At 44.9% G+C, this 22,704-nt stretch overlaps 1 protein-coding gene across 17 annotated transcripts in view; it reads left to right on the forward strand.

The window, feature by feature from the left end:
* Nucleotides 1-22,704, forward strand: part of PSD3 (pleckstrin and Sec7 domain containing 3) — a 607,319-nt gene that overhangs the window by 445,387 nt on the left and 139,228 nt on the right. For 5 of the 17 annotated variants that reach the window (XR_015156255.1, XR_015156252.1, XR_015156253.1 and 2 more), the window contains one exon: nucleotides 3,131-3,314. The exons of 11 other annotated variants lie outside the window; for them this stretch is intronic. Coding sequence is in view for 3 of the 6 variants with exons in the window: in XM_086380551.1 (XP_086236677.1) it covers nucleotides 3,131-3,314 (184 nt within the window). In the remaining 3 variants the exon portion in view is untranslated. The remainder of the gene's footprint in view (nucleotides 1-3,130; nucleotides 3,315-22,704) is intronic. One more of the 17 variants, XM_086380560.1, reaches the window with a different exon arrangement.

A 22,704-nucleotide genomic window follows, 5' to 3' on the forward strand; every position in this document is an offset into this window, starting at 1 on the left:
GACTGGGAGCTAGTGTGGGAAGGAAGCTTAAATTTCACTGCCTGCTCTATTTTACCTTTAAGCAAGAAATCTATTTTGCATCAACTGTATTCATTTTTCAGAAAATAAAAATTATGCTGAATTTTCTTAAAATGACATGAAATACAGTGGAGAAGGGAAACTTCCTGTGTATTTAAGGAGTTTGTTCCACAAGTAGTCACAGAGCTCCTGCTCTCTGCAGATGCCGCTGTAGATGCTGTGATGGCAGGGATGCCCTGCCAACAGGAGATGGCAGTCACGAGGGACCGTGATGGGGTGGAGGGCGAGTCTATGTTAGTAGGGTGGCCAGAGAAAGTCCCTTGGAAAGGTAACGTTTGAGCTGAGCTCCGAATGATGAGAGCCGGGATCGGGGTGCAGCAAGAGAGTGCTGGAGGGAGGACCCCCGTGGGGACCATTCAGGGGAGCCTCGGCCGGCAGGCACGCGCATGCTGCGTGTGCGCGTCGAGTGGAGGCTGCCATCTGCGGGGATGAGGACCCAGCCTGACTGAAGGGCTCTGTGGCTGGGCAGGAGCAGGGTGGAGTCCCGGTTGGCAGGTGGGGCTGAGGGCAGGGCTCCCGCCAGCTTGCACACACCCCTCCCGTCTGCTGTCCTGAGGCTGCGGAGGCGGGCCTCTGTGCTCTGACTGTGTCCACGCGGAGACCGGTGGATGTACTGGGGGTGCAGGGAGGGCAGAGGAATGCTGTTCTCTCCAGACTCAGTGATAAGCTTCCACCAGGCTCCTCTGTCCACGGAATGCTCCAGGGGTTCTTCCCACTGCAAGGACCCGCTGGGTCCAAAAAGCAGCCCCAGTGTGAGGAAACGGCTTGGTCGTGGTGGGGTCTGCACTTACCTCCCAGGCCGACTTCTCCCACCTGTGAGGTGGGGGTTCTAGAGTCCCCACTAACCCAGCCCTCATGGAGTGGTCAAGAACCAAATCGAGGTAATGCGTGCTGCCCCTGTAAAGCATAAGGTGTTCAACAGGGGAGGGCGGTTACTAGGAATGACACTGCAGGAGTAATAAGACCAGCTGGGCCCTCTTTGGATAAAGATGACATATTTGGGCTGAGATAGGATATTTCTGCCAAACTCCCCAGAAATCAGGTTGTATTGTCACAGATTCCATTCCTGCCCATGCTAGCACATGGCTCTCATTGTTTTTGTGTAACCTTTTCAGTGGAGCAAAGAAAATGAAGCTCGTCGGGAGGCATGTTCTAACTCCTTATCATGCTGCCTGGCTAACACCCAGACCGCGTGCTGCTCTTGCATCCCGTCCCTTGGTCACGTCTGTGACACGCCGAAGCAGGGGCTAGTGTCTTCCAGCAGTACTTTAGACTTCATATTTTGGCTCTGCTGTTGGTTCCTCCGTGGGTTCCACCTCAAGGTTTTTTGTGTTAAATGGAGACATTGGTCTATAGGATCATCATATGCTTAAGTTAGAATTTTGCATGTTCTAATCCAGCGACTTTATCATCACTTTTTATATCTTGGGAACATGCTTTGTAAAGTATAAAGTCACTGCAGGATGTTTTTAATTTAAAGGATTCAGGAGCTTCAGATTACCTGGGAAGAGAGGAAAGTTTACCTTAAAGTAGCCAAAAATGATGTCATAGACTCTAAACTCGGTGTATTCCTGAAGGAGAGGAGAGCTCCACGATCTTCCAAAATCTGCTACCTTATTTTAGACCAGATTCTAGCAAGATTCTCTGATGTCTTTGTTTTGCGTGTTGCAGAGTTAAAGCATCACATGCTTCAGGGGTAGGAGATGGGGAGTGAGGAGGCCGGAGGGGGCGGCAGGGAGCGCTGCCGTGGGGCTCGGTCCAGACAGCACCGGCCAGGCCCACTGCCAGCGGAGGCGTCGGCCCCCAGCGTGAGCACTGCTCAGGTGCCTCGGGGCTCTGCCACGAACTGGATGAAATCTGTGTCCTGAGTCATCAAAGGAAAGATCAGACTTGAGGAGGGGGGTCGGTTGAGGCAGCACTGTCTTTCCAGATTGGCATTTTACAGACCGTATTAAAATAGCATTTATAATAACATTAGCACTGAGACCTCCTTTATATGCAGGCTTCTGTGGCCAACCCTCTTACCCATGGGATGTCAGATAAGTGAGGTGTTGCAGTCCTGAGTATTATACTCAAAACTTCACGTGTCAGGAACTAACATTCTCTGCTCTTCTGTTAGCTTTGGGGGTCTCTCACTCGGGGGGCTGCATGCATTCCTGTGCCAACAGCTTTTCTAGCTCTTGGGAAGGCCTCTTGCTTCTTATTGATAAGAGCTGGCTTTATCTGTCTCACCCTAAGCCATATTTAAAGCTAACCTGTGCGAACCAATTGATTTTTTTTTTTTTTAACTTTCTGGTCTGAGAGGGAGGTGGCATACCATCTTTATTCTGGCTTTCTTGTATGGGCTGACCACATTCCTGGTTAAATGTCTGGCTGTAGTAGTAGTCTGAGGCTGTAAGAAACATTTAATTCTTCAGAAAGCAGTGCAGTTTGAGTTACTGTTAAACAGCGCGTGGCTTGAAAGAAGGAAGAGAGGAAAAGCAATGTTTGTTGGGATGGCTTTGTGGCTGTCATCCTTGTCCTCGCCTGGAACTGACTGACTGAGCCGCTTGATGCCCAGAGTATTTTTCTTTTTTTCTTTCTGGAAATTCATCTCTGTTACCACCCCACATGGTGCCTCACATTACTCGAGACTTTGATTTGTGGTCTCTTTATTTTGTTGTTGACATTAATGAGCTTGCTGCACAATCGCAGGAGAAATAGCGTTGCTATTTGGAATGTTAATGAATTGCTCGCCTGGCCAATTGCCATTTGTTCTAGTGTGTGAATATGAATGTGTGTGTGTGTGTGTGTGAGTGTGTGTAACGGGGAGAGACGAGTAGCGAGGCTGGGACTGCATTTTTTTTTCCTGTTCGCAGCCAGTGACGTGAGCTGTGCCTGGAACAATCAGACCCGCTGCAAACAGGGTAGTTGAAGATGCTGGGGGAGGCAGCCTGGTGTTTCTTAGGCTGAGGCGATCTCGGCGCTCCGAGCTGCTCAGGCACGACCCGGCGGAGCTCCTCCAGCTTTCAGAGCCGTGCGGCGGCTGGAAAGTGCCTTTGTATTTCTCCAGACCCCTTCCCCAGGCAGCCTTCGACATGATTGGCGTGAACAGTGTTCAGAGTGCCAGCAAGGTGCGGGTGAGGACCTCAGGCTCTGTGAAATACTCCCGCGAGGATTCCATCCGGCGGCAGTCACACCGCTCAAAGTCCATGAAAATTTCCAACTCCTCAGAGTTTTCCGCCAAGGAGACCAAGGTAAAGACACACCGTGTTCAAGCGTGCGGACGGTCGCGTGTTAGGATAACGAGACCTGGTGCGGTCTTTGCCAGCGTCTAGTGTGCTGTGACAAACTGAGCAAGGAAGGCACCTAACATGGCTCTAGAGTGATCAGGTGGGAGCAGGTGAGGGGGCAGGTGTCTGGCATGAAGATGGGGGCGTGGGTCAGTTTGGTGGAAGATGAGGGCGAAGCAGGGCTCAAAATGAAACGAGAGCGGGGAAGTGCTGGTCAGCAGATCGATCGTGGCTTCGTCTCAGAAAGGTTGCCTTGACAAATGACTTGTTCGGTGCAGGGTATTTTTAGAGCATCAGGAAGACAGAGACAGCGTGTGTGATTTCATCGTTCAGACAGGTCCTCCTGCCCTCCCTCCCCCAGCTCCCCCCTGAGCGTGTGGAGGGCAGACCTGGTCCTCTTCTACTCCATCCTGAGCTCGCCCAGAGCCTCAGGTATGTGTAACAGGGAGGAATGTCCTCTCCCATGTTCCTTACACACATGGATGCCGATGCTGGCTGCCATGAATCACTTGTCTTTTTGCGACTGTCTGTAAGATAACATCATCTCTGCTCGGCTGAGATGTGAAGGGGGTGATTACGTAGTGAGATGGGCTTTTACTACATGCAGTATATTCTTGAGAGTCTTCCCACCACCATCTGTGTGAGCAGGGTACTCAGAAACACTCCCACTCCACAGGTTTAAAAATGGAATCATGGAATCATGGGATTTCAGAACTCTGGCTGGAGCTGTAGATGGTTCTGTTGGGGACTCAGAGGTTTGAGGTGTGCAGGGGATGCTCCAGGGCAGAGCTCAGTGTCAGTCTGTCCCCTCACAGTGCCTGCCAGGCCCCGTCTGTGACGTTTACCTTCTGAAGGACTTTAACAGTAACAAGTTCCCCTCCCATATGGCCAAGGTGGAGGGAGGGGGCGGAATACCTCATGCAACTTTAAAATACATGTTGGCTTCTTAATGTCCCCCGCCTTAGACAGTGGCACAGTGGGCTTTAACCCCATGTATCATCAGGAGATTTTCTAGTTAGAATGTCTTCAAATGTAGCTCTCCCCTCCTCCGTATCCTTTTAAAGCTCTAGCTTTGGGTAGCAATGTGTCTTCACTGTCGCGTTAATGTGACCGGCATGAGGATGTATTGGATTCCACTGGAGCTGTTAGGAGACCTCTTGTGGTGTGATGACTCCTGTTTCCTGCTGAGACAGACCTGGACAGCTTATTCTGTTGTTAAGTAACTTAATTTATGTGGGCAGGTATGTGATTCTTAACAAGGCTCTAAGACTGGCTTCTAATTGAGAGTGTTAAGAAGCACCTTTAGGTTTTAACATGGACATTACCTACAGTATCAGACCATCGTCATCTGCCACCAGTCCCAGTGATAATGTAAGCATGGAGATACTAGTGTTTGCCCAGAACTCTGGTTGCATGCTGTCGTGTTGGAGTCTGGCATACATGCCTAATGGAAGGACGTGCTATCCTCTCTGTATGTCGCATAGCACAGGTTCTCCTGTTTGATTTGATTCTAGTCAAGAGAAAGCCAAGCATTATTTTTTTTTGTGGGGGTGGGTATTGCAAGCATTTCAAGAAATGAAGACTCTTAAGAGAGATCTGGTGGAACTGTACACCCTCACATGGTGCTTTGGAGATTATAGTCAAATTCGTTTAAATTATGTTTTTTGAGGCATACGAAGTTCTGGAGAGTGCACTCAAGAATGTTCCCACTACCTCACAAGAGATATTTTTATAGCATTATGATTATGTAGTCTTTTAAAATTGAGTCCCAGAAGTAGGTGGTTAGAAAGTCATTAGAATGGGAAATTAGATAGATGAAACTTCATCTTTCTCTAGCCATGTTTTATTCCCTACATGAAGCAAACTGAACGACACTATAGGCTTATACCCTAAGTATACTGAACCAGACTACATCACAGATGTGTATAAATACAGACTGGGATGAACTTCTGTCCACAGTGTACTCATTTCACTCCCAGGCTTAATAATCAGAATTTCATCCACCTTGCCTTTTTTTTTTTTTTTTAGCACTTAAAATCAAATCAGTGTTTCTTCCTGCTAATCATGTAAATAGCACTTTTTCATTATCTTGACTTCGTCCCCCAAAAGGCAAGATGTCTAATCTAATAATCAGAAGAAATACCAGCACCCCCTGAAAAGCAGCCCGTAAGGCACCATCAGCTTGTGCTGCGCTCCTGGGGTTTACCTTTGTGTCTCTGGGACTTGGGCTATTTCTAGAATCTGTACATCATTGTTGTCCCTGGTCAGAGAGTTGGAGCTCTAACGTATTTGTTGAAAGCTTTAGAAAAATGTGTATGCACTGTGTGGAGAATGCATTCATTAAGTGTCCCAGCACAGTCCGGCTTGGAGCCTGTTTCTCCGGGAAGGGCCTGTTGGGAGGCACTCGCGAGGCTCCAGGCCGCGAGGAGGCAGCGCAGGCCTCCCAGCTGTCGGCCCAGCTGGTTGCTCCGCTTCTGACAGAAGTAATGTTTTGGAATTAATTTCTTAAAGGCAAATACTGCAGAATTTGCTGTGTGCCGTGAAAGATGATGCTGATGAAGCCTCCGCTCTGCCAGTTATTTCCACATTTCCCCCTGGATCCAGTTAGACCTCAAATGGAAATTATTTCACTATTGCTTAGTCTTTAACTCAAGTAAGTCAACCCTAGGGGTCGCTAAGAGTCGGACACGACTGAGCGACTTCACTTTCACTCTTCACTTCCATGCGTTGGAGAAGGAAATGGCAACCCACTCCAGTGTTCTTGCCTGGAGAATCCCAGGGACGGGGGAGCCTGGTGGGCTGCCGTCTGTGGGGTTGCGCAGAGTTGGACATGACTAAAGTGACTTAGCAGCAGCAGCAGCAGCAGGCTTAAAACAGAAATCTGTAAAAGTTCATGCTAATATCACTTTTTTCCTTCCACGTCTCTTGCCAAACTATGCCATACATCACTGTGGCTGTGAGTGAATGTGACGTGCAAGGTTGAGCTCCTGAGGCGTTCTTTGAGAAATAGTATGAGGCTGGAGAATAAAGCAGGAGTTCTCTGGTTGATTATCGCCTGGATTCAAATGAACTGTTTAAAGCTATTCAATAGTACGGCAAAGAAATAAACTTCTCCAAGAGTGAAACTGCGGAGTAAAGCCCCTAGTCCTTTGGGTGGTGCCAGCTGAAAACGGGAGCATTTGCTTTGTGCTGAGGGCAGCGTCTGGGTGGCTGGCCGGGGTTTTGCTCACTGGTTAGCAGTGTGCCCCTGGAAAGGTCACTTCTCTTCCCCAACACATACCCATGAGGAGCAGGGGTTGGTGAAATGATACCCTAGTGCTGAGCATTGGTAACTTTTGAAACCTCGTGGGCATTGCTGAGGGTTCTTCCTCTGAACAAGGAACCTAAAGACTGAGTTAGATGCAGGGAAGGTGGGTTTATATGTATTTTGAATAAACTTCTCCCTGTGCTAGGAGTTAACGATAAAGCCATGAAAGGAAAACAGAAGTGCCTAACTCATGGCTTTGTGAAACACACCGCAGTGGCGTGAAAGGCACGGTCCGTCCTGTCCTCTCCATTCCACAGGACCTTTGCTCTAATGTCGTGAGGGAGATGTAAACGTTCGTCCTTTCTCCCTCTGGGATCAAATCTATGCACAAAGGAACCTGTAAAAAATCATTACAGTGCCCCTTCGGACCTGAAATTTTCCTTGAGAGGCTTGTGGATTGTTGTCATTCTTCACCCGCTCTTTTCTATGTTCTTTGGACTAAGGCTTAGAGCCTTGGGAAGGAGATTCTGGTTAAATGGGTCATTTATATCTGTCTGTTCAAACATGCAGTTCTCATATAATATAGGGAAAATCCTTACTCAAATTGAAAAATTTCCTGCAAATGTCTTTTTATATTTTTTTATTCTTACATGGAAGTGGCACATCTTTTGACCTTGTAGATGCATCCTTCAGTTGGATCCTTCCAGAAGGACGGTGGATCTAAGCTGTCAGAATTAGGGTCAGAATATGAGTAACATCCCCCGTTACTAGTTATCATCTCGGCACATGAGAGAGTCTGAGCAGACATGTCTTTTGCAAAGTCAGTCTGGTTGTCCAGAACTACAAACAGCTTTGTCTCCAGACTCTCTTTTTCTTATATTGGCTCTATGATCTTCATGCCAGAGTCACTTGTTGTAATTCAAGAAGTTCTGCTTTTCCCTCAGGTGTGATTCTGCCAAACAAATACATTTTGACGTTTTAATGTGATCTTTACTCAAAGGAGGTCTTAAAATACCCGGCGCCTTCTGGAAGGTCGTTCTGCAGACTACATAATTATCAATAGCTGTTTAACCTTTTAAAGACTTGAGTCAGCCTTGCCCCCAAATAGAAACTTTCACTACCTCTAGTTTTATTTTAAATTATAAACCTAGCACAGTGATATTGGTTTTTGCTGTTGGGTTTGCTTTTGGGGTTTTCTTCCAGCCCCTACCTCCCCCTTCTATAAGCCCAAGTTGTTGCTGAATTCCTCTGATCCTGCCAGTACTTCCAGGTAAATTAATCTTTTTAAAGGATGGTTATTTAGGATGTTAAGCAAACTGTGCTCATGATGGGGGGACACTTGTTGACCCTTGAATGAAATTAAAAGCAGATCTTCACTATTCTCCTGTCTCCCAGATCTCACTTGTTCAAGGTGCTGGTGGTTTGGACTTGGTTTCCGTGTTGTTAGGATAATCCCAGTGTCACACCGCATTCTTGCTGTGCTGTGTTCGTGCCTTTCTGTTTGAACACCTCTCCCAGGGATGGTGTACTCAGCAAGTGTTTCAGAGCTTCCAGGCAGTATCTGAACATTGTAAACGAGATGCTGGTCTGTGCCGTCATTCCTAGCAAGCTAGTGTAACACTCCTGTCAGAATCAAGGGGAAGGAAAAAAGAAAAATCTATGATATAGTGTGAAGACGGGGGTTAAGGGAGACAAAAATCTTGCATTTTTAAGATAGTCTTTGCTGAAGACGCAGATCGGTTAGTAGCGTGGTGATAACCTGAGGTTAACCATCCGGAGCTCTTGTGTGGGAACATGCGTGGCAACCGATGTCTTCCGTTCTCCAGGACCATGCCTCCCTTGTTGAAACGTGTTGTTAGATTGTGCTGGTGGCCTGCTTTAGATGTCAGGGCTTGCATCCAGCTTAAGGACTAATGGGGATGTTTTGGAGCGTGTTTTTTATTTATTCATCCATAGTGGTGTAGAAACCATGAGGAGCCAGCAAGGTAGCTCCTCAGGTCACTTATTAGGGGAGTTTCTCTTCTATCTTGGACTTGGACTTTTAGTGAAGGTTTTTGAGCCTTATCTTATCCCTCAAGCAGTTCACTTTTTGAGAAAATCTGATCTGCCATGTTCTTATGGTACAACCTTTGGGTTCGCACACAGATCATCGTATTTCAGTGGGATTTGTTTTTTCTAGGTAGACTATTCCGAACGCTTCATGTCACAATTTTTAGGGAAGTAACTAGATGAGGCCGTCTTTATAGCCTGGCTCATCCCGACGTGACATTGGATGTAGCTGGCAGTGAAGTGTTAGAATGTGAGGCATACAAGGCAGCTGAAGACATTAGTATTTTCCTATATCCCTATCTGGCAAGCCACGTTTGTGTTTGATTCTGGTAAATCAGATAAGATTCTATAGCCCTCCCAAACACAGTTGATAATCTCCTCCTTGCATTTGGGTGCAGTGTAGTGGGTCACCCTCAACTCCACAGCTGGGGACCCAAGGATGGTGTCAAGGGGCTGACAGCAGACAGCAGAGCCCCCCCAGACGCTGGAACCCCAGCAGCTGTGACGAGAGAGTTCTGCCTGTTGAGCTTTTATTAGTGTTTTCTCCCAAGACATCGCTGCATAAGCAGACCAGGAGGGTTGAGGTCTAGCTAACTAACTAGATGTAATAGACAGACAAGGGAAGTGCTTTGAGAGAAGCTCTTTTCTGCCACTTAGAGGCACTGATAAAGTGCCAGCTTTGTTCTGATTTATGACAGTTCTCTTCCTCAGAACACTTTCTAAAAAGCAGGTAAAATAGAAAGGCTCCGCAGAATGCTTTTATTGTGATTGGGCAGTGCTTTGAGGGGGTTTTGTATGCCTCATCAACCCCCTGCTGTGATCTCTGAGATCGTGATTAAATGGTATTTATATGCTGCAAAAGCGTAACTCTTAAAATTTAAGATAACAATATGCTTTTATCTCTATGCCTACATAACCCCCACTAAAATGACAGTAGAACTGGTAAATCTTCAAGGCCACAGGGAGCGAAACAGAGTCTCTCAAGGTGTCAAAAAATTCAAAGGATGTGCAGCAGATAGACTTGTTAACCGCATCTAGAGCTGAAACTCAGGGCCTGCAGACCTGGGAGCCCCATAGGACACAAGGAAGGTGTAGGGATCAGAGTCACTTCTGAGGGCAGTGGGTCAAACAGAAGGATCCCTTTAAATCCTCCAAAATTAGTAACTGGACCCTTTAGACGCCTCCTGCATCTTTGTAGAGCCTAGAGACCATATCCCCCATCTTCTGAGGCTCCTCTCTGAGACTCTGGGCTTAGGAAATCAGGCTCAGTTGGGCTCCAAAATCACTGTAGATGGTGACTGCAGCCATGAAATTAAAAGACACTTGCTCCTTGGAAGAAAAGCTATGACCAACGTAGACAGCATATTAAAAACCTAGATAGCATATTAGAAAGCAGAGACATTACTTTGCCAACAGAGAACCGTCTAGTCAAAGTTATGGTTTTTCCAGTAGTCATGTATGGATGTGAGAGTTGGGCCATAAAGAAAGCTGAGCACCGATGAATTGATGCTTTTGAACTGTGGTGTTGGAGAAGACTCTTGAGAGTCCCTTGGACAGCAAGGAGATTCAACCAGTCTATCCTAAAGGAAATCAGTCCTGAGTATTCATTGGGAAGACTGATGCTGAAGCTGAAACTCCAATACTTTGGCCACCTGATGCAAAGAACTGACTCATTGGAAAAGACCCTGATGCTGGGAAATACTGAAGGCAGGAGTCAAAGGGGACAGCAGAGGATGAGTTGGTTGGATGGCATCGCTGACTTGATGGACACGAGTTTGAGCAAGCACCGGGAGTTGGTGATGGACAGGGAGGCCTGGGGTGCTGCAGTCCATGGGGTCGCAAAGAGTCGGACATGACTGAGCGACTGAACTGAACTGAACTGAGGCCAGGAGTGGGATTCCCACACTGAAGATAGGAGGCTTAAGTGAAAAGTACACACATTTCACAATGTGCAGTGTCTTCCTTCTCTCCTCACCCATGTTACTTGAAGTTACTTGAAAAAGAGAAGGCATGGTATCCAGCACACAGGAAATTTAATGGCAGAGAGACAGAGGGGACCCCTGGATGACAGTAAGGGAAGCCTAGAACAGCAGCTGTGCGGGAGACAGACACCCCCGGTTGAGCCTGGAATGCAGACTGGAGGGTCCCCAGGATACTCCCAGCAGGGCCACTCCAGTCTAAAGTGCTGGGTTTCTGTCTCCTGCAGAGCTGTTGTACTAGAGCTGCATGGAGAGGTGATTCCTCTAGGCTCTTAGAAAATGAAGTCAACCACAACAGCAAAATGAGGTGATCATTAACTTCAGGAAAATCGAAAAGTTCACAAAGAAGCAAGTGTAGCCAAGTGCATGCATAGCTCCAGAGTGAATTGTATCTGCATAGTCATAACAAGGTGGGCTCTGAAAATCGTTATACCTCTAAATTGTGATTGTGATATTATTTTAGTGGGAGGATTGGGGATTGAGTGGGGAGGAAGAATGTACTGTGTAAGAGAGAGAACAGAGAGGTAAATGCTCTTTTCCACAGTTCCACAGTTGAAGGTCAGTAGTTCATATTCAAAATAGAAAAACAAAAAAGGAATTGAAAGCTCTTAGCCCTGGATAACAAAAATCTAAAGTAAATAAATCAAAGGATTGTTATTCATTACATGTTGTTGTTTAGTCACTAAGTCATGTCCAACTCTTTGTGACCCCAAGAGCTCAAGTATGGCAGGCCTCCCTGTCCTTCACTATCTCCTGGAGTTTTCCCAAGTTCATGTCCATTGACTTAGTGATACCATCCAACCATCTCATCCTCTGTAGGCTTCTTCCTCTTTTGCCTTCAATCTTTTCCAGCATCAGGGTCTTTTCCAGTGAGTCAGCTCTTCACATCAGGTGGCCAAAGTATTGGAGCTTCAGAGTCAACAACAGTCCTTCCAATGAATATTCAGGGCTGATTTCCTTTAGGATGGACTGATTACATTCATTGCATGCCTTTTGGTAATTTTGATTATGAAAATGATAAAAGTTTGAAAATGAACACGTGAAATGGACAACATATGTGAGTACATACGAGACTGGAATATTTTTCACTGACGAGAATGATTTATGTTTCTTACCTCTGTGTTTAGCAAATACCAAATAACAGGGACTTCTTTTTTTTTTTTTTTTTTTTTTATTTTATTTTTAAAATTTACATAATTGTATTAGTTTTGCCAAATATCAAAATGAATCCGCCACAGGCATACATGTGTTCCCCATCCTGAACCCTCCTCCCTCCTCCCTCCCCACACCATCCCTCTGGGTCGTCCCAGTGCACCAGCCCCAAGCATCCAGTATCGCGCATTGAACCTGGACTGGCAACTCGTTTCTTACATGATATTCTACATGTTTCAATGTCACTCTCCCAAATCTTCCCACCCTCTCCCTCTCCCACAGAGTCCATAAGACTGTTCTATACATCAGTGTCTCTTTTGCTATCTCGTACACCAGGTTATTGTTACCATCTTTCTAAATTCCATATATATGCGTTAGTATACTGTATTTATGTTTTTCCTTCTGGCTTACTTCACTCTGTATAATAGGCTCCAGTTTCATCCACCTCATTAGAACTGATTCAAATGTATTCTTTTTAATGGCTGAGTAATACTCCATTGTGTATATGTACCACAGCTTTCTTATCCATTCATCTGCTGATGGACATCTAGGTTGCTTCCATGTCCTGGCTATTATAAACAGTGTTGTGATGAACATTGGGGTACACATGTCTCTTTCCCTTCTGGTTTCCTCAGTGTGTATGCCCAGCAGTGGGATTGCTGGATCATAAGGCAGTTCTATTTCCAGTTTTTTAAGGAATCTCCACACTGTTCTCCATAGTGGCTGTACTAGTTTGCATTCCCACCAACAGTGTAAGAGGGTTCCCTTTTCTCCACACCCTCTCCAGCATTTATTATTTGTAGACTTTTGGATCGCAGCCATTCTGACTGGTGTGAAATGGTACCTCATAGTGGTTTTGATTTGCATTTCTCTGATAATGAGTGATGATGGCTAACAAACACATGAAAAGGGACTTCTTTTTTGAAAAGCACATCTTTCCCCAGAAACTATATTCTAGCAGTTATAGGACTAGACCACATTCTGCTGGTTGCTGCCAGAATTTTCGCTCTGTAATGGAAATGTTAAAATATGGTCCTTTCTTGGGAAACAGTGCATTGTCTTGAGGTTGCCCTTGTTACTTATTTTTATGGAATAATTTCCGTAGAAGATGTCTTTTGTTTTAATAAAAATCCTGCAGTTCTAGGTGGGTTTCCAAACCTCTTTTGAAAATTTTCCTATTCGTGGAATCCCAAAGCCTGGTAGCCAGTACATTAGATTATTTAATTTGCCTGTATTGATTGTTTTGGATGAAATCTATTTCCATTTGGTTTGTCTTCATTACTTTGTCTAATGCATGGAAATGACAGAGAACAAATGCCATGCCTGGGGTTCTACCTAAATGTCACAGTCCCCCAGGAATCATTTTTACAAGCCAATTATAAAAAGAACTCTCCATGTTACTCAGCAGTTTTTAAACTGCATACATTAACTTTATCATCATGTCCATAATTGTTAAATATAATTGATCATTTTCTCAAGCGTTTAAAAACATACTGCATGTAATTTACGAGGTCACTTAGAATTTATATTTTCTTTATGTTCGAAAATGATGAAGCTTCCTGCACTATGGTGCGTGCCTGCCACTTCCCAAAAAGTGAGGCTCACCAGCAAGGGGTCCAGCCGCAGATCTGGCCAGTACCATCCAGAATCCTCTTTGAAAATATTGGTTATTGTTACATTTTTCTCAAAAGCATGGCTTGGCTATCCAAAATCCAGACAAGTTTTTGAGAAGTAAATCCGAGGATTAGTTCAGTTCAGTTCAGTTCAGTTGCTCAGTCATGTCCAACTCTTTGCAACCCCATGAACTGTAGCACGCCAGGCCTCCCTGTCCATCACCAACTGCTGGAGTTCACCCAAACCCATGTCCATCGAGTCGGTGATGCCATCCAACCATCTCATCCTCTGTTGTCCCCTTCTCCTCCTGCCCTCAATCTTTCCCAGCATCAGGGTCTTTTCCAGTGAGTCAGCTCTTCGCATCAGGTGGCCAAAGTATTGGAGTTTCAGCTTCAACATCAGTCCTTCCAATGAACACCCAGGACTGATCTCCTTTAGGATGGACTGGTTGGATCTCCTTGCAGTCCAAGGGACTCTCAAGAGTCTTCTCCAACACCAGAATTCAAAAGCATCAATTCTTCAGCACTCAGCTTTATTTATAGTCCAACTCTCACATCCATACATGACCACTGGAAAAACCATAGCCTTGACTAGACGGACCTTTGTTGGCAAAGTAATGTCTCTGCTTTTGAATATGCTATCTAGGTTGGACATAACTTTCCTTCCAAGGAGTAATCATCTTTTAATTTCATGGTTGCAGTCACCATCTGCAGTGATTTTGGAGCCCCCCAAAATAAAGTCTATCACTGTTTCCACTGTTTCCCCATCTATTTGTCATGAAGTGATGGGACTGGATGCCATGATCTTCGTTTTCCCGATGTCGAGCTTTAAGCCAACTTTTTCACTCTCACTTTCATCAAGAGGCTCTTCAGTTCTTCTTCACTTTCTGCCATAAGGGTGGTGTCATCTGCATATCTGACGTTATTGATATTTCTCCCAGCAATCTTGATTCCAGCTTGTGCTTCTTCCAGCATAGTTAGAGTATAAGAATTAAAGTAAAATCAGGAGATGGCTGTGAAGGCAATGAATTTGTAAATCATGGTACTTTAACAGATCAGAGTATAGTTACAGATGCTGAAGAATACTTTGGATATTAACCTAAACTCTTATGGAAGAAGACTATCATTACATTAACTCTCTGCAAGCTATCAGGCTTTAAGGATTACTACATTAAATCACACCTACATAATGTTTTTGAACATTAGTTTTTGTGGTTTTTTAACTTTTTATTTTGTTTTGGGATATAGCTGATTAAGAAACAATGCTGTGATACTTTCAGGTGAATAGTGAAGGGATTCAGCAGTAATCTAGGGGGAAGGGATAGTCAGGGGGTTTGGGACGGAGATGTATGCACTGCTATGTTTTACATGGATACGCAACAAGGACCTCTAGTATAGCACATGGAATTCTACTCAATGTTATGTGGCAGCTTGGAGGGGAGGGAGTTTGAGGGAGAAAGAACATTAGTTTTTAATGCCCACATTGGTTTGAAGATGAGGGTCTTTTCAGAATATATAGTATAATCTTTCCATTTGGACTTCAATGAATTCTGCTTGTGGTCCTCTTCCCAGCAGGGTTTTGGTATAGTCATGGCAAGTCCATCTTGGGAAGGACACGAGTGTAAAGCAGGGAATAAAAACCTGGGCTCTGGAGGTAGCTAGGCCTCTGTGTGAGTTCCAACTTTACTGCCGGGACTCTTTCACTGTGGAGATTTGCCAGATTCAGCAAATAGAAAATATGAAATGCTCAATTAAACTTGAATTTCAGATAAGTAATAAGTAATGTTTAGTGTATGTGTGTGTGTATACACACACAGCTGCATACACACATATACACACACATATATATACACACATACATATATATACACATATATATACACACATATACACACACATATATTCACACATACACACATATATATATACACACACACAGCTGCACACACATATATATACACACACATATATACACACACACATATATACACACACACACACACACATATATATACACACACAGCTGCACACATATACACACACATATATATACACACCCATATATACACACACACATATATATACACACACACATATACACACACACACATATATACACACACACAGCTGCACACACATATACACACACATATATATACACACCCATATATACACACACACATGTATATACACACACATACACACACACATATATATATACACACAGCTGCACACACATACACACACATACATATACACACACATATGTATATGCATATATGCTGTATATGCTCAGATGTGTCTGACTCTCTGCGACTCCATGGACTCTAGTCCTCTAGGTTCCTCTGTCCGTGGGGTTTTCCAGACAAGAATACTGGAGTGGATTGCACTTTCTCCTCCAGAGGATCTTCCCAACCCATGGATTGAACTTGCGTGTCCTGTGTCTCCTGCGTCTCCTGCATTGGCAGGTGGATTCTTTACCACTAGCGCCAGCTTGGATGTCTCATGCAAAGTCTGGGGACATACTTATGCTTGAAGAAAGTAAGTCCTTGTTTATCTGAAGTTCACATGTAACTGGCATCCTGCTGCTGGCAGCAATGTGCCTACTCCTAGAGCATTGATCTCGCTGAAATTGAGTAAATCAGGCGTTTCATAGGTTGTAGAGTGTTAAATAATAACATAAGTGCTCAGCATGTCGCAGCTCAATAAATGTCATCTGTCTGGATGGTGTCTTCTCGCTTGTCAGACACCCGGCCTGGCACGTCTGAAGTGGGACTGGCACTGCAAAGCGGTGTTCGCCGTCCAGACTGGAGTTCTCCTGGGAGGAGAGTCTTCTAGCCTGAGTGGTCAGAGATGTGTACCCCTGTTGTTCTAGGTTTTGGAAAAAGAATTATATAACTGAGACTAGTTCCTCTGTCTTGAAGTGGAGACAGGAAAGGAAAGCCTAGATTTTTCAGGGAAAAAAAAGTCAAGGACAAAATTTTAAAGGCTTTGGAATTATATTTTGGAAAAAATTTAAAAGACTTTACAACCTCCCACCTACTAACGCTGTCTTTACGCTGTCTGCCCGCGCTCCCCTCCCCCAGCCTCTGTAAAGTGGGAATAGTACCCTGGGTGGTAGTGAAGAGTACACAGTGTAATACAATGCACAGGTCCCGGCACTTGCTAACTGCTCAGTGAACGTGGGTTTCTGGCATATCTGTCTGTGATATCAACTTGCCGATTTGATTCAAAGTAAGTGATCTCCCCAGGCCCCGTGTGTCCGGGGTGGGAAATGGAACCGATGGATTCTAGGTACTTACTCTGTGTTCTGTAAAGCTGAGTGGGACAGGCACCAGCTGCATGGAGCAACATCCCTCTCACTTATGTGTCGCTTTACAAAGTGCAGATGTTTTCATGCTGACGGTTTCATTTCATCCTCATGATTCTGTGAGGTAGATTGTTGCTATCTTATTTTCACAGATGAAGCAACCAAAGCCAACCAAACACAGCTGATGGAAGGGGCCGGTTTGATGCACTGCCCTGGTTCTGGTCCATTGTTCCTTGCTCTGCGCTTAGCCTCCCATCATAATCACAGTGTCCGGGTCAGCACCACCGAGCTCTTGTCATCTCAACACCGGTTCTTAAAACACATGCTGTGGTCAAGACAATCTATGAGGCCTTGCGGAGACTAAAGAGAGGGAGAGGCTTGATCACACATGCAAAGAGTACAAAATATAGTATCATCTAGGTTTTTCCTCTTCATGTATCAGAGCCTTGTTGTGGCGAACGGGCTTGTATAACGCAGTGAAGGTATGAGCCATGCCATGCAGGGCCACCCAAGGTGGACGGGTCATAGTGAAGAGTTCTAACAAAACGTGGTCCACTGGAGAAGGAAATGGCAACCCACTCCAGTATTCTTGCCTGGAGAATCACATAACAGTATGAAAAGGCAGAAAGATACAACACCAGAAGAGGAGTCCTCTAGGTTGGAAGGTGTCCAGTATGCTACTGGGGAAGAACGGAGGGCACTTGCTAATAGCTCCAGTAAGAATGCCGCGGCTGGGCCAAAGCGGCAACAGGGCTCAGGTGTGGGTGTGTCTGGTGGTGGAAGTAAAGTCCGATGCTGTGAAGAACAGTGTTGCATAGGAACCTGAAATGTTAGGTCCATGAATCAAGGTAAGTTGGACGTGGTCAAACACAGGAGATGGCAAGATTGAACATCGACATCTAAGTGAACTAAAATGGACAGGAATGGGCGAATTTAATTCAGATGACCATCACACCTACTACTGTGGGCAAGAATGGAATAGCCCTCATAATCTGATGCTAAAGTTGAAGCTCCAATACTTTGGCCACCTGATGCTAACTCATCCGAAAGACCCTGAGGCTGGGAAAGATTGAGGGCAGGAGGAGAAGGGGCGACAGAGAATGAGATGGTTGGATGGCATCACCGACTCGATGGACATGAGTTTGAGCAAATTCTGGGAAATAATGGCAGACATAGGATCCTGGCATGCTGCAGTCCATGGGGTTGCAAAGAGTCAGACATGACTTAGCAACTGAACAACAACTAGGTTTTTAGTTGAAGAAGTAAAGCATCCGTGGTGTGGTAAACATTCAAATAGAACAGCAGCTTGTTCACTGAGAATTCTCTCTCCCGCCTTGTTCCCCCAGTTGTCTTCTACACAGGAAATCGCAGGCAGGGGTTTCTTCTGTATCTTTTCAGAAGCATTGTGAGAGCACATGCGTTTACATTTTTTGCACAAAGTGGGAGCATGGCAAACAGACTGCTTTGCACCTTTGTTCCTTTAGCAATATATTCTAATACACCTCCCGTAATTTTAGCTTAAACGACTCAAATACTAATGGATAGCAGTCTATCTCTGGTGCCCCTGTTGAAACTGCCTCACCCAGTTTTTTATTTGTGCTTGAGGTATGTGAAAACGGGGCATCCTTCTCTCGCAGTTTAGGGAGATGATCTGAAGCACGCCCAGTGTGCATGCCGGCCCCCCAGGCCCAGTCACACCAGCCTCACCAGACCCCCCGGTCTCACTACAGCTCCCATTGCTCTCTTCAGTCCTTCCCCCCATTCAGTGCCTGGGGGACCTTTAAGTGCACGAATAGAGCAGGTCACCCTCCTGCTAAAATCCTCCAGTGGTTGTGCAGCACACACAGAAATGACCCTTGTTCTCTGGTTGAAAACCGTGTGTGACCTGACACCTCTTTGCCCACAGCACTACCCCCGCCCGGCCCCGGTGCCCTGGCCACGTGGGCATCCTTGGCCCCCAGACCCACCCGGCTCAGCGACACTGGAGCGCCCTCCGTGTCTTGCCCCAAGGCTGCTCTCTCTCTCAGTTTCCTTGCAGGGAGGCTTTTTTAGCTATCTCGTCTAAAGCTACTTTTTGAGTTACCTTATTTGTAATTACCTTATAATTATTCTGGCTCAGAGGTTAAAGCATCTGCCTGCAATGCAGGAGATCTGGGTTCGATCCCTGGGTCGGAAAGATCCCCTGGAGAAGGAAATGGCAACCCACTGCAGTATTCTTGCCTGGAGAATCCCATGGATGGAGGGGCCTGGTGGGCTACAATCCACAGGGTCACAAAGAGTCGGACACGACTGACTGACTTCACTTTATAATTATCTGGTAACCTCCCAGAAAATGAGAGAATCATTTTTTATCTTTTTGTTTTCTTATTCTTCTCTGTTTATACCCTCACTGAATCTAAGTTTTATGCCCACATTGTTCACACTAGGCTTTCAGTACCCGTGTTAATATCTGATGACCTGACCACCTGACAGGTAGTAGAGACTCAGCTGACTTTGAATATATGACTGAATGAGTAAATAACTTTTTCTCTTTTTCAAGATGTATGCTTCTTTAAAAAAAAAAAATCTTTGTTGCGTATCTATTTTATTTGTTTATTCAAAACTTTCTGACCATACCACAGGGCATGTGGGATCTTAGTTCCCAGTCAGGGATCAAATCTGAGCTCCCTGCATTGGAAGTGAATTCTTAACCACCAGACTGTCAGGAAGTCCCAAGTAAATAGTTTTAAGAGATTTATTTATGCAAGATCATTACCAGTGTTACAACTGTTAAGTTATATTTTACTATTCATGTGGCAAACAAGAACTGGTCTTCTAATAGTTATTAAAAGTACTGTTCTGTTTAAGTCCTTATAATACACTATATACAACACTATTATAGAAAAAAATGAATCTTATCATTGTGTAGTAGTTATAACAATTACTTTCCACTGGCCTACCAAGCACTTGTTAGGATAAAATGTTTGTTGTGGTTACTGTACCCTGGAGCCCTACAGTAAGTGCAGGTCAAGCAGGCATGCCCCTGGGCAGTTGACACAGATGACAGACACACGGCAGGTCAGAGGAGGTGGGAGGGCTGACCGTCAGCACAGGCGCGCCGCACATCTAAGTTTTTTCAGCTAAGAACGTAGGATCATAGATATCTTTCCTGGTGAAAACATCACTTTTAAATGAGCTGAATAACAAGTCCTGAGCTCATATAATTGAAAGTAAAAGGCTATGGCATATTGAGTGCAGCACTTTCACAGCATCATCTTTTAGGATTTGAAATAGCTCAACTGGAATTCCATCACCTCCACTAGCTTTGTTCATAGTGATGCTTTCTAAGGCCCACTTGACTTCACATTCCAGGATGTCTGGCTCTAGGTCAGTGATCATACCATCGTGATTATCTGGGTCGTGAAGATCTTTTTTGTACAGTTCTTCTGTGTATTCTTACCATCTCTTCTTAATATCTTCTGCTTCTGTTAGGTCCATACCATTTCTGTCCTTTATCGAGCCCATCTTTGCATGAAATGTTCCCTTGGTATCTCTAATTTTCTTGAAGAGATCTCTAGTTTTTCCCATTCTGTTGTTTTCCTCTATTTCTTTGCATTGATCACTGAGGAAGGCTTTCTTATCTCTTCTTGCTATTCTTTGGAACTCTGCATTCAGACGCTTATATCTTTCCTTTTCTCCTTTGCTTTTCGCTTCTCTTCTTTTCACAGCTATTTGTAAGGCCTCCTCAGACAGCCATTTTGCTTTTTTGCATTTCTTTTCCATGGGGATGGTCTTAATCCCTGTCTCCTGTACAATGTCACGAACCTCCGTCCATAGTTCATCAGGCACTCTATCTATCAGATCTAGTCCCTTAAATCTATTTCTCACTTCCACTGCATAATCATATGGGATTTGATTTAGGTCATACCTGAATGGTCTAGTGGTTTTCCCTATTTCTTCAATTTAAGTCTGAATTTGGCAATGCACTCAATATGCCAGCAAATTTGGAAAACTCAGCAGTGGCCACAGGACTGGAAAAGGTCAGTTTTCATTCCAGTCCCAAAGAAAGGCAATGCCAAAGAATGCTCAAACTACTGCACAATTGCACTCATCTCACACGCTAATAAAGTAATGCTCAAAATTCTCCAAGCCAGGCTTCAGCAATATGTGAACCGTGAACTTCCTGATGTTCAAGCTGGTTTTAGAAAAGGCAGAGGAACCAGAGATCAAATTGCCAGCATCCTCTGGATCATGGCAAAAGCAAGAGAGTTCCAGAAAAACATCTATTTCTGCTTTCTTGACTATGCCAAAGCCTTTGACTGTGTGGATCACAACAAACTGTGAAAAATTCTGAAAGAGATGGGAATACCAGACCACCTGACCTGCCTCTTGAGAAACCTATATACAGGTCAGGAAGCAACAGTTAGAACTGACATGGAACAACAGACTGGTTCCAAATAAGAAAAGGAGTACGTCAAGGCTGTATATTGTCACCCTGCTTATTTAACTTATATGCAGAGTACATCATGAGAAACGCTGGGCTGGAAGAAGCACAAGCTGGAATCAAGATGCCGGAAGAAATATCAATAACCTCAGCTATGCAGATGACACCACCCTTATGGCAGAAAGTGAAGAGGAACTAAAAAGCCTCTTGATGAAAGTGAAAGAGGACAGTGAAAAAGTTGGCTTAAAGCTCAGCATTCAGAAAACGAAGATCATGGCATCCGGTCCCATCACTTCATGGGAAATAGATGGGGAAACAGTGGAAACAGTGTCAGACTTTATTTCTGGGGGCTCCAAAATCACTGCAGATGGTGACTGCAGCCATGAAATTAAAAGACGCTTACTCCTTGGAAGAAAAGTTATGAGCAACCTAGATGGCGTATTGAAAAGCAGAGATATTACTTTGCCAACAAAGGTCATTCTAGTCAAGGCTATGGTTTTTCCAGTGGTCATGTATGGATGTGAGAGTTGGACTGTGAAGAAAGCTGAGCACCGAAGAATTGATGATTTTGAACTGTGGTGTTGGAGAAGACTCTTGAGAGTCCCTTGGACTGCAAGGAGATCCAACCAGTCCATCCTAAAGGAGATCAGCCCTGGGTGTTCTTTGGAAGGAATGATGCTGAAGCTGAAACTCCAATACTTTGGCCACCTGATGCGAAGAGTTGACTCATTGGAAAAGACCCTGATGCTGGGAGGGGTTGGGGGCAGGAGGAGAAGGGGATGACAGAGGATGAGACAGCTGGATGGCATTACCAACTCGATGGATGTGAGTCTGAGTGAACTCTGGGAGTTGGTGATGGACAGGGAGGCCTGGCGTGCTGCAATTCATGTGGTCGCAAAGAGTCAGACATGACTGAGCGACTGAACTGAACTGAACTGAAAGCATTACATGTATACTGCATATATTCTGTGCTGCAATATGTATGTATATGTCAGTGTTGCATTGTGATTGGGGTAAGTACAGGCACAGACTGGCTTCAGGCCCTCAGCTCTGCTGTGTGATCTTCGACAGGATTACTTAACCATTAAGAGAGTTAGGTGTGTCATTTCAAAGAGTAGGGATAATAATACCACATTAATACAGTTGCTGTGAGATTAAATGGAAGCAGCTCTCTTAGCTCGGTGCCTCACGAAACACAGCCTCATAGACAGCTGTATTATCATCATCACTGGGGCATCAGTACTGAGAAATGGCTTGAACATTATCACAGAGGTACAGAAATATCTCCAAGTGAAGGATCACACACTCAAAGTGTCAGTTTCCAATCACAAACCAGGACATTTTGCTATTATCTGTTCTCTATCTAGGACTCCTGTTGTTCCTTCCCTGCAGTCTTCTAATAATTTCATTCCTATCCGAATTTCAGCCCCGACATCCTGTTGGATAACACGGTTAGTCTGCCCACAGTGGGCTTCAGCCCCGACGTCCTGTTGGATAACACATGTTTACTCTCGCCCACGGTGAGGTGTTGTTGTTGTTGCTCTTTTTGTTGTCACACTTGAAAGTTCGTGAGCCTTGTAT

The sequence above is a fragment of the Bos grunniens genome, chromosome 27, assembly GCF_055505025.1.
Source record: "Bos grunniens cultivar Pamir isolate PY7600 chromosome 27, Bosgru_T2T1.0, whole genome shotgun sequence".
NCBI lineage: Eukaryota > Metazoa > Chordata > Mammalia > Artiodactyla > Bovidae > Bos > Bos grunniens.